The sequence below is a fragment of the Mus caroli genome, chromosome 8, assembly GCF_900094665.2.
Source record: "Mus caroli chromosome 8, CAROLI_EIJ_v1.1, whole genome shotgun sequence".
Taxonomy (NCBI): Eukaryota; Metazoa; Chordata; class Mammalia; order Rodentia; family Muridae; genus Mus; species Mus caroli.
Genome location: NC_034577.1, coordinates 23,019,235 through 23,031,393, shown reverse-complemented (window position 1 = coordinate 23,031,393; position 12,159 = coordinate 23,019,235). Strand labels below are relative to the sequence as shown.

The window sequence follows — 12,159 nt, the reverse complement described above, 5'->3', positions numbered from 1 at the left end:
TCTCCTACATAAGACCATGAAATGAGTTTTATCCTTGAGAACTGAATTTCAACTTTATGCTGCTAGGGCCTTGCTCTCGGGATCCAGGATGACACATATACATGTCTTCCTGAGCGGAGAGAGTGGAAGTTTTGGTAATATCTAACTGACCTAGATCTCAACATGCACTGTTCATCTGTGAGTCTGCAATTACTTCATTGATCATATCATTATATTTCTTACAAGTGAAAAAAGCAGAAATCAAGGAAGCGATAAAATGCCTGTTCTGCAACACTCAGGCAGTTGGAAGAAATTAAGTGGGATTCCTGTTATTTTCACTCTTTTTTGATATATAAAAAATTCATCTCCTGTTGCTTGTGGGGAGAGCTGAAGAAACCTGAGGGCTGAAGTGTAGCTCAGTGGCCCTGTGTTCCATTGTCAATATGGGTGGGGTGAAGGGAGCTTTATAATGAAATGGGGCCAATCAGGTATGACACCTTCACTGAAATTTCACTTGGGTTTTCAGGTTTTACAATAACAGTTTTGCTGTTAATAATTACAGCACAGGAAAACCTAAACTCTAGACTTGGGTGAAATGGCTTTAAATTCAGATTTGAAAATTAGATATCCTGTACATGATTATGTACATTTATACCTTCCCACTGATCAATCAGTGTAAAGTATAATGATCAATCAGTGTAAAGTATAATGGAGCGGATATGTTTGTATATTGCAGAAATATACATTAAATATACATTAAAAGAATATATACATTAAAAGAATATATATTCTTTTAAACCAGAATAATCATGTCTAATTTGTATATGTTCAAGGTAGTGTTTTGTTGTGTAATAGCTTGTTTCATCATTTATTAGCACTAAAATATTACTGAATATATTGTCTGGAGAAAGGAATTTGGTATTGAGGCAACCAAGTTTTGTCAAATTCTTGGGATTGTTTTCATTGATAGGACAATATTAACGTGAATGATCATTTGATAGCTGAGGTTGGCTCTGCAGATGCATTTTAGGGTTCTTTCATTCTCTCCTTATTTCCAAAAGTCTGGTTGTCAATTTTTGTGGATGAAACTAGTTAAAATCTGACCATAAGTCAACCTTGGTGACTGGGTAGTTTACAGTTAAGTTCTCCAAGTCATCCCACAAAGGGAAGGCACCATGCTTTTAGACTATCCCCATCTGTAAGTACATTCTCACCTGATGTCCCTCATCTTTTTCATGCTTCTCGGTCATCTCTTTTCTCATCTCTGAAGCCTGCAGTCAGATGGATCTGAGGTCCTCCTGAGTCCTGAAGTCACCTGTGGGCCTCCAGATATGCTTGTCACAACTCCCTTTGCGCTGACCATCCCTCACTGTGCAGACGTCAGTTCAGAGCACTGGAACATCCACCTGAAGAAGAGGACCCAGCAGGGGAAGTGGGAGGTGAGATGCTGTGTGTGTGTGTGTGTGTGTGTGTGTGTGTGTGGTGTTTAAATGGGAGTTGGGTTCTGTGCATGGCTTAGATTTAACCTTAACACTTCTTGTTACAGCAGATCAGCTGCGAAGCTGTTGAACATTTCCTAGTTGCCAAGCAGTTATGGAAATCATTTTACACAATCCTCTAGGTATTTGCTAGCCTTTTCAAGTAATAATGGAAAACAGAGGCAAAGTATAATCCAGAGCTGTATGGTCTGAGAACCCAGTAGTAATTACCCACAGAGACACATATGCTATGTACTCGCTTGCTGAGTTTCCGGCCTTCCTCCTAGGCCGTGTCCTTTTCTGAACTGACATTACGCTGTGTCAATGAGGATTCTGCTTAAGGAAGACAGGCTACATTGATAAGTATCCAGGAACACTGTATGTGCCTACTGTATGTTTAAAGCATTAGCAGATACATGGAAGGTTATTACCACTGCCTCCCTGTATGGATAAGTACATGTAAGGAGAGACATCTCAATCTGAGAGAGGCAAGGGAAAAGAATGAGAGTATATAATAGGAAGATAACAAGCAAAGAGACAGACAGTCAAAACCAACAGTGGCTTCAGCAGAATTACAATTTTAAGCGAAAGCGGTGATTTGCCTGTCTTAAGAATTCTTTATGTCCAATTGAAGTCAGTTTGCATCAAACCGGGTGAACTATCTTATTGGAACCCAGTAACCCTCATGTGCTAGTCCTGGGGTCTTGCCTCCTAGGAGGTACTTCAGGCAAAAGAAGTCCAAGAAAACCATGTTTCTCTTGGAGAAAATACACAGCAGCAGCAGTGGATTATGTGTGCCGAGCACAGCTGTATCTTGAGGCCAGTCCATTTTCTTTGAGAACACATCCTGCTATGTACTGGGTCCTGGCACTGGGACCGGAGAATGTTTTGGGCAAAAAGGTTCATAGAGGGGTCACGTTGTAGTCTTCTCCCCCTTGTGTTTTGTTTTGCCTTGTTTTTTTTTTCCCCTACCACTTCATTTCTCGGCTTTTCCTCACAATCTTCTCCATCCAGATGGTGTTAGATTTATGCTCCACCAAACCAGTCACACATGCCTAAGTTCTTATCAGAGAGGCTGAAATATTCTAGTTCTTCTTATCCAAATCATTTACTTAATGGTCCCCTGTGAATGATTGCGGCAAAACGAGAAAGGATAAAGTGTTGGAGTGAAAATAAACATCAACTTAAGGGTATTTTAGAAGGTTTTCAGAAATAGATCTGGGGGAGGCAGTAATAATAATGTAAGTTTGCTTATTGAGGTTAATGTTCAAGTTCTTAAAAACTGGTATTAAGCAATTAAATGGAAATGGAAATTTCAAAGCAATCTTTGTTATCATTCCTATTAAAATGGACAGCACACTGTACATAACCCATTTCATGCATTCTTGCCTCCAGCTGTTATCTTAATAGAAAACAACCATCTAACATTGATATTTAAGACAATACAATATTTTGGGAGAGTTTATTTATTTAAATCCATGTAAACTCTTGGGCCCGATGGTGTTTCCGAACTGAGAGAATTTAACACATCTTTCTCTAACAGGAAGTGATGTCAGTGGAGGATGAGTCCACATCCTGTTACTGCCTCTTGGATCCCTTTGCCTGCCACGTGCTGCTTGATAGCTTTGGAACCTATGCCCTCACAGGAGAGCCAATCACAGACTGTGCCGTAAAGCAGCTCAAGGTGGCTGTGTTTGGCTGCATGTCCTGTAACTCCTTGGATTACAACCTGAGAGTTTACTGTGTGGACAATACTCCTTGTGCATTTCAGGTCAGTCTTGTTACAGTTGTTCTTTTGGTACTGTGAAAATAATGATTCCCTGTATTAGTGACTTTTCTATTGCTGTGATAAATTACCATGGCAAATGGCAACCTCAAGGAAAACATGTTTATTTTGGCTTATGCTTCCAAAGGGATAGAGTCTATCATGGCAGGAAGCTGGCTGATCATATTTCTGTCTACATCAAAGAAGCAGAGAGAGGGAATGAGAAATGGGGAAAGTCTATAAACTCTCAAAGCCTGCCCTCAGTTGTTATCTCTTTTAGCAAACTCCATAACCTCTCCAAACAGTGCCCCACACTGAGGAACAAGTTTTCAAATACATGGGCCTTCAGGGGACATTTCTCATTTAAACCATAACAGCTTCCTAAACACCAGTATCAGTAGAAGAGTCTTTGATAGAAACTTAGAAAAGTACCCACAACCACTTTGAACAAGAGCTATGTGTGTGTTCCATGCAGGAGAGATGGGACAATTGACACTCAAGATGGGGCAGAGATTAAGTTCATACACAACAAAAACACGTCTACTAATTAAGAAATCCTCTAAAAGTATGATCGTAATTTAAAAAATGAATCCAAATGTGATACGTGTTGGAGAAGACTTTTAGAATGTTTCACAAACCTTCATGAATGGATGGCATTTAAGAGCAAAAGAGAAACCTGGTAGAGAAAGGAAAAGGCACAAAGCACAGAACAGAGACGTATTTGGTGTGGAAAGAGCAGTGAGAAAATTGCCCAAGTCTACTGAAGTTAGGAGTTAGGAAACAATGATGATAAATCATCTGTCACCCAGCAGTCATATCCTATCAGGACACCAAGTCTAATAGTGGGCTATTAGGGCAGAGGTAGTTCAACATCTTTTCTATTTTCAGTGCTTTTAATCATATAAGATACATCTTAGATTAGGTACTCCTGAGGAGTGAGGTTTATTAATAGAAGCAAGGATAATGCAGGACAGACTGTGGAGGCTTTGCCCAAATTTAAATAGCGTAGCTCTCCTGACACACCTCATTCCAGATCTGAGCTATTCCTGTCCTGGGTCATTAAGTCCATTATGCAGAGCATTTTCTCAGTAACTAGGTTTTAAGACACTGAACTAGAAAATTCATGTTTACCAATAGAAGAGACTCAAAGATACAAAACTTAAACATAAGCTAAGAAGGTAGTGATTCATGACAAACTACATTACCAAACCTCCTTCCTTTCCTATCCTGAAAGAAACATAATTCATTGCAAGCGACATCCTTAATCTTAGCTCCCCAAAGGGACTTGCACATATATATATACACACACACACATACATACGTACATATAGACATATATACACACATACATACATGTATACATACATACATGGAATTTTGTGAAGCATTCCAGTGGAGCATTAACCCTCATCCTACAATTGCTATTTTGTGCTCTCATTTGCCCTCCCTCCCAGCCCACAAAGGAGAATCCTTTATTAGAGACAATGCACAGTCTCGTCATCTGGGATTCAAGAACAAAGACTGAACAGCTAACTGTTATTCATTGTTGGGATTGCTACATTCACTAAACAGTTGTCTAAAATGTGCCAACGATTCCAATGAGGTGATGCTTACTAACTCAGCCAGGTGTTACAGATGGAACAAAATGGAGTCTTTAGAGGACTTTAGGAGTCTATAGAGGACATCCAGTCTCCTGGCTCCTGCAGATAATCTACTGTTGATTACACTCCCTCATTGCCATCAGAGTCAGCGCTCAACCAGCTTGGAGTTTCTTTTGAACACTAGTCTCACTTATACATGCACCAGTAAGACAGACATTTTTCTAGAGGATTTATTTCCAGTACTTTTAGACAATCTATTTTCATTACCATTGATGCAACCAGATTTTACAGCAACTCAAACGTTTGAACAGATACGCATTGCAAGAGAAATCCTAAGAACACTTTAATCCCAGCTTCTAATTTACTATTTATTCCTGCTGGCTGTCCACCCTTCCCAGACCTAGGGAAAATGCTGGTCTCTCCCTGTGGAGTTCAGGTATCCTTACTGCATTATTCACAAGTATGCCTAAGTGAGTAAAACCTTAACTTTGCTTAGGAAAATGTTTCCCAGTACATGTACCTTTGAAGCTCACTCATTAGATCTTCTTACACTGGTGACCTTTTACCTCTCCAATTACCAGAGATAAAGAAGGTTTTCAAGTAGTTCTTGATGTCATGTGTTATTGGAAGATATTTGTGGGAGCTGTCATGAGTAGCAGAAACCACACCTCCCTTCTAGATTTCTGAGACATCCTCCACCTGGAGTGTACAACTTTTAAAAATTCTAGATAGAGTAAAGCATGCCTTTAAGTTTTTCTGCAAAAGACTTCTTTATTCAGAATATAATCATCTAATTTTATGTATTCATTTCCTTGTTTTCTTTCATCCATCCATCTACTCATCTGTCTGTCTGTCTGTCTGTCTCCTTTCTTGTTAGTTACTCATTATATTCTGTATTTTCATCTTGGTATATAATGCATTCATAACTTTCCACATAGAATCCTTAGTATCACTTTAATACCTTCAATCATCCAGATTATATTTTTATGGCTTTGTGTGTGATATTCATTAGTAGTTACTAACCTGTTTAAACCATCCCATTTTTTCCTGGATGCAAGTGAGATGAGCTAAAAAATACTGTCTACATTGTTTGCTTATTTTCTATAACCTTCATAGTGGTACCCCCACATCTATAGAAAAATATTTGGTTTGTAACATGTCCAAGATTATTAATATACCATGAAACTAAAAATTAAACAATGATATTCTGGGTTTTGCTAATTAGCAGTTTAGTTTCTAATTTTAAGTATGTAGTAAAAGCTGTTAAATAAATATATACAGTACTGGGAAATAGTCACGAATTCATGATAATGGAAGTTAGCTGTTATTAACACTTGTGCAATTTTGGTTGTATGTATTCAATGTACATAGAACTGTTTATCACAAGGGCATTTTCAAAAAAGAATCTTTGTTATATATTGAACATGTCATGAGCCTCCAGAGTCCCCTAATCTTCCCTGTATCATACCTACACCTACTTCCATTAGACCCTCTCAGTTTATTTTCTGTTGCTATGACAAAAAGATCCCAACAAAAGCAATGTGTGAGAAAGGGAAGGGGGGGTTAGCGCGCGTTTCTGATAGAATATATAGTGGTGGAGAAATCAAGGTGTCTAGACCTTGAAGCAGACATTACACCCAATTCAGCACAAGAGAAAAGTTAATGTCTGCCTGGATGCAAGTGCTTAGCTCATTTTCTGCATTCTTACCCAGTCCAGGATCTTCTGCCTTCAGAAGTAGTGGCAATCACAGTCAGTGATTCCACCCAAATCAATCCTCCCCATAGATAAAGCCAAGAGCGACCGGATCTGAACAGCGTCTCATTGAAACTCATTTCCAAAGGGACTCTAGGTTCAGTCAAGTTGATGGCTAACAGCAGCCATCACAGGCCTTTTGTTCCTCTCAAGAATTTACCATGTATTTCCATGCCACACACATGATACTATGTATCTATATAAAATCTAGAATAGATAAATAAAAAAAACTAGCACAGCTTTGGTCTTAGACTGACTTAATTCACTTAAAATAATCACCACTTGTATCAATTTTTCTGCAAACATCACTTTGTTTCTTACAACTAAAGGGGAAAAAAGTATATACATACCACCTTTTTCCTCTTAGTTCCTTTGTACTAGATACCTAGGCTGGTCCTAAAATTTAGCTATAGTGAATAGTGCCACAAGAAATATTAGTGTTCAAGTATCATTGGAAAAAATTGACTTAGAACCCTTTGGGTAAATACCCAAAAGTTGTATAGCTGGGCCATATAGTAGATCTATTGTTAGGTTTTTGTTTGTTTTGAGAAATACTGTTCTATACTGATTCTGATAGTGGCTGGTCTAGATTCCACTCTCACCAACAGAAGGCAAGAATTCTCTTTGTTCACATGCTTGCAGAATTTCTTTTTATTATATTTTCTTAATGGCTGCCATTCTGACTTGGGTAATATGGGATTGCAACATGGTTTTAATTTTCATTTCTAGATGACTAGTGAGGTTGAACATGGTTTTATATGTTTATTGGCTGTTTGTACTTCATCTCTTAAGATTTATTAGTTCAGTTCTTCACCCTGTTTATTGATTGAATTATTTGATTTTTTTCCCCTTGCTTAGGTTTTTGAGTTATTTGAGTACTCTAGATGTTCATCTTCTGTCAAGTATTTAGCTGGCAAAGATAGTCTCATATCCATAGCCCCCCTTCACTGTACAGAAGGCTTTTAATTTTATGATATTTCAGCTGTAATTGTTAACATTGTTTCTAAGTGACTGCTGTCCTATTTAGGATGTCTTTGCTTATACCCCTGAATTAAAGTGTTACCTCTACTTTTCCTTGTAACAGTTTCTAAATTTCAAGTCTTAAGTAAAAATCTTTAACACATTTGGAGTTGATGTTTCATTACACAGTTTATTCAGTGGCAATGGGTGACTAGAATAGGCTTTGTCATATGGGTGCTACTGTGTGTGTGTGGATATCAGAGGACTCTTTATGGAGGCTGATTCTCTTCTTTCAGCATGTGGGTGGGGCTGGAAGGTCAAATTCAGGTTATCAGACTTGAGAGCCAACAGCTCTACCCACTAAGCAAACTTGCCTGCCCTAGGGTTGATTTTGTATAGGGTGATTGTTTCACTCTTCTTCATGTGAATATCTGCGTTTCTCAGCAATAGCCGTTGAAAGGCTGTCTTTCCCGTGATGTATATTTTTGGCATTTTTAATAGAGCTTATGTTTATCAAAATTAGTATGGAATTTTTCACAGAGCATTTAGGCAGATATTGCCCATCTTAGAAGTTGTTGCAACTATCACTATAATGAAATGTTTATCGTAGTTAGGACACGCTTGTGACAACTGTTGTATTTATTTCATCTTAAAGCAGTGATAACAAATATGTGCTCAGCAACAGTTTGGCTCTTATCCAGGAAGGGAGGCTGCTGTAGGGATGTGGCTATGTCTTTTGTCTCATTCATAGCTCTCTGGGAAGTTCTTTCCCCTAGAACACTTAAATTCTAAAAGGCTTGGCAAAAAGATGAGCTTCCAGACCAAATCTATGTGTCTGCTAACACCTGATTATGGCCAAGCAATACGGTGCTTCTGTCAAATAAAATTCCATTTAACGAAGTTGAATAAACAGACACAGCCTCACTTTTCCATCCTGCCTCCCTTCCTCCATCCTGCCTGTAGGGCTACCCTGCTTAATTCTAATCTGTCTGTGCCACTCTGGGTAAAAGCAAAACGTCTTCAAATGACCAAAGCAAAACGTCTTCAAATGACCAAAGCAAAGCAGCCGTCTCGCTGCCTAAGATATGTTTTGATGTAGGTTTCAACGTTTTAAGATCTGTCCTAAGAAAGGCATCTACAACTGACTTCATAACAAATTCGACCAACTCAGGTGTGCTGCTAACAAATAAGAAATGTCAGCTGCCTAAAGGTGAGAGAAGAGCGAGCTGAGGAAGGCCAAACGAGTATGGTGCTCTCTCTGCATCTTCTGCAATGGCAGGAACAGCCATTTTGTGCCTCTGTGCTGACACACAGCCTTCTTGGATGCATCAGAGGCTTGAGAATTCAAGATACATTTTCAAAGGAGTTACATTTAAGACCTGATTTTGTTACTACATTTTATGACACAGTGACATGTATGTACATGCGTAAGTGCACCCCATGCACACACACATACATACACACACCACACACACACACACGTAAACTTTAACATGAGGAAAGCAAGGAATTTGGATCTCATTGTATCTTCATCTCAGAATGTAAAGAATAAAAACACAACAACTCATTTTTCCTCTTCATGGCACTCGGCACTTCTATTCACTACCTCTCGGTACTCATTACTTACTTGGCATTAATGTGGATTTAGAACCTAATTTCAAAGGATTTCCTCCAGATGTAGTTCTTATGTTTATCAATAATGCAACCATGGGAAATAGTGTTCCTGTAAAGCATTTAAAGGAAAACAGCACAGCAACACAATGTGTCTATGGGTGTCTGAGTGTGTAAGTTCAAACAGTTTTGTCTCATAAATATGTAAATTCAGCCTGCCTCTGTTAGTATCCCTGAAGCATACCTGAATATTTCTGGCTGTCTCATTAAATCAACATAAAGAGCTCAGTGAGCCACAGTGTGCAGGTTTCTCCTGGCTGCTGCATCAAGAGCTGGATGGCTTGCAGGCTCCAGTATGAAATGAAGAAGTCGAGGGCCCGGTAAAACCATGGTTCCGAGCATCTCCGGCACATTCCATGTAGACAGAACCAGGACTTCTTGTTTCATTAATGAAACCAGTGAAACAGTAGGAGAAATTTAACAGGAAGCCAAAATCGGCCAGGCTGTCCCTGCTGAGGATTCAGAATGAGTTCAGTAAAGCTGCGGGCATCGCTGATTCACAAATCCATGTGTCCTTAGTTACAGTGATGTATGCTTATAATACCAGTACTCTACAGGGAGAGGCAGGGGAATCCTTTGTTCAAAGCCTGGTGGTCAGAATATCAAAACTACATCTAACACCTAACAACAACAACAACAACAACAATAGCATTATGACAAAATTCCCCACCGCTAGCAAGCTCTTGAGAAAAAGCAATGCACTGTACATAGCATTATGCTTCTCTGGCAAGGTCAAAGTAAACTTTTAAAGTTCTTTGTACATGACAGGGTTTTTTTGTTGTTGTTTTTTATTCTAAAGTCAGCTAGCTATAAATTTATGAATATGTAAATATAGTGATTAGTTCATGATTAGGCCTTTTCATTTAATAATTACTCTGCTTCAGAATTGATATAATTGCTTAATATTTTGCTGAAGACTAGGCAATAAGGTTAATTGCACATAGCTGGTCTTTGCAAAGCTGTACGCTAAAAGACAAAGCATAATTGTACTTATATTTAAATTAAGGAGCCTAAAGCAAGACATTTAAGAGGGTACCTCTTACCACAGGGTTATTTTAAGTAACTACACATTTATTTTACAAATTCTTCTGTCTGCATTGTTTGCATGTCTGTTAAGTCTGTATCGTATCCATTGTATATATCTGTACATTGTGTATGTGAGTGTTGTGTATGTGGGTGTTGTATGTGTTATTTATGAGGTGTTTGTGTAGGTGTGTGTGTGAGTTTGTTATAAATATGTATGTATGTGTGTGTGGTGTATATGTTATGTGTGTGATTTTTATGGTGTGTGCTGTGAGTGTCTGTGTGTGTCTGTGTGATGTACATAAATATAGGAAATCATGCACTTGTCCACATACATGTGAACATCAGAACAGAATGGAAGGTGTCTTCCTCTGTGCCTTCTAAGGCTTAGTTGTATTGGCTAAGCTTTCTAGACATGGAGCTCTTTGGCTCTTCTTATCCTTAGGCCCACAAGTCTGAGACACAGAGTGTATGGCCATACATGGCTTTCTATGCGGGTGCTGGGAATTCAAACTCAGATCCTCATGGTTCCAAAGCAAGTGCTTTTAACCAATTAGCCCTTGTCCCATCATTCCTAACCCACTTTCTACATTTTAAGTTTAAATTATATACAAAATAAATAAAATTTATTATATACTTATATATATATACATATATATATGGTAAATATATACTGACTTATACCATCTAATAACTACGTCTCACACCAGTGTAAAAGCATCCATGATAGGTGATAGTAGTCTGAATTTCCCATTACTTTAAAAAATAGTAAGCACAGTATAACAAACAGCAAAAATGTCTGTGCAAAGAAATACTGGATTATGATGAAGATGCACAACCCTAGCCCTTCCCTGCCCCTGGTCATGTACTTTTAGGCAAATAACATTTTTGGGGGGAGAACCCTAGGGACCTTAGTAGGATCCCCTGTAAATACAGAGCTTAGTGTACATTCATGTAAATTATCATTTATGGATACATATATTCTCATACATGAATACAGCATAGTAATTGTATGTCAACTGCTTGGTGGTGTATGATGGCATAGCTAAATAATGGGTACCAGCCTGCCCATAGCTCCAGTGGATGCTCCTTAAATCTTCCATGAAGGAACTACTAACTCAGTTTATTACAATGCCATGTCTTACCCCACTGCGCATTTAGAGTTGATTAGGATTAATTCTCATCCTTACCCTGGTCTTTTCCTACCACTGTGCATGGAAGACACAAACCACATGCTGTAGCCAAGTTAGCAGCATGTATTGACATGAAGCCTGGTATAGTGATTGTTGGTCACATGTATATATGTAAATTAACTAAGAACATAGGCTGCAGCCATCACTGCCACATCTCTAGTGCTTTTGTAGCCATCATGGTTCATGGTCACTATGCTTGTTCCCGGTGCACAAGTCCCAGGAAAAGTGCTTCCCACGAGTAAGAAGACAGAGCTGCAGAACATGGTGTGGATCTCAGTCATTTCATGCAGAAGTACTAGAAGAGCATCCTTCCCATGGGCCACTGGTGTTAGCTTGCTCTGTATTGCTATGAAAACTACGCCGTATCCAGAAGCTACTCAGAGAGGAAAGGATTTACTTGGTTTTCTTGTCTTGGTCACAGTCCTTCAAGAAGGAAAGTCATCAAGTTCAAGCAGGAGCACGGAGTCAGAAACTGAAGCTGGGCACGCAAAGGAGCATTGCTTTCTGACTGGCTCAGCTGAGCACCTGAAGGAGCACTGCTTCCTGACTGGCTCAGCTGAGCACCTGAAGGAGCACTGCTCACTGACTGGCTCAGCTGAGCACCTGAAGGAGCACTGCTTCCTGACTAGCTCAGCTGAGCACCTGAAGGAGCACTGCTCACTGACTGGCTCAGCTGAGCACCTGAAGGAGCACTGCTCACTGACTGGCTCAGCTGAGCACCTGAAGGAGCACTGCT

At 39.2% G+C, this 12,159-nt stretch overlaps 1 protein-coding gene across 9 annotated transcripts in view; it reads left to right on the top strand.

Annotated features, from left to right (window-relative positions):
• The window catches only part of Unc5d (unc-5 netrin receptor D), a 541,037-nt gene that overhangs the window by 489,687 nt on the left and 39,191 nt on the right, over nt 1-12,159 (top strand). For all 9 annotated transcript variants that reach the window (XM_021169826.1, XM_021169827.1, XM_021169823.1 and 6 more), the window contains 2 exons: nt 1,250-1,418; nt 3,001-3,228. In XM_021169826.1, the coding sequence (XP_021025485.1) occupies nt 1,250-1,418; nt 3,001-3,228 (397 nt within the window). The remainder of the gene's footprint in view (nt 1-1,249; nt 1,419-3,000; nt 3,229-12,159) is intronic.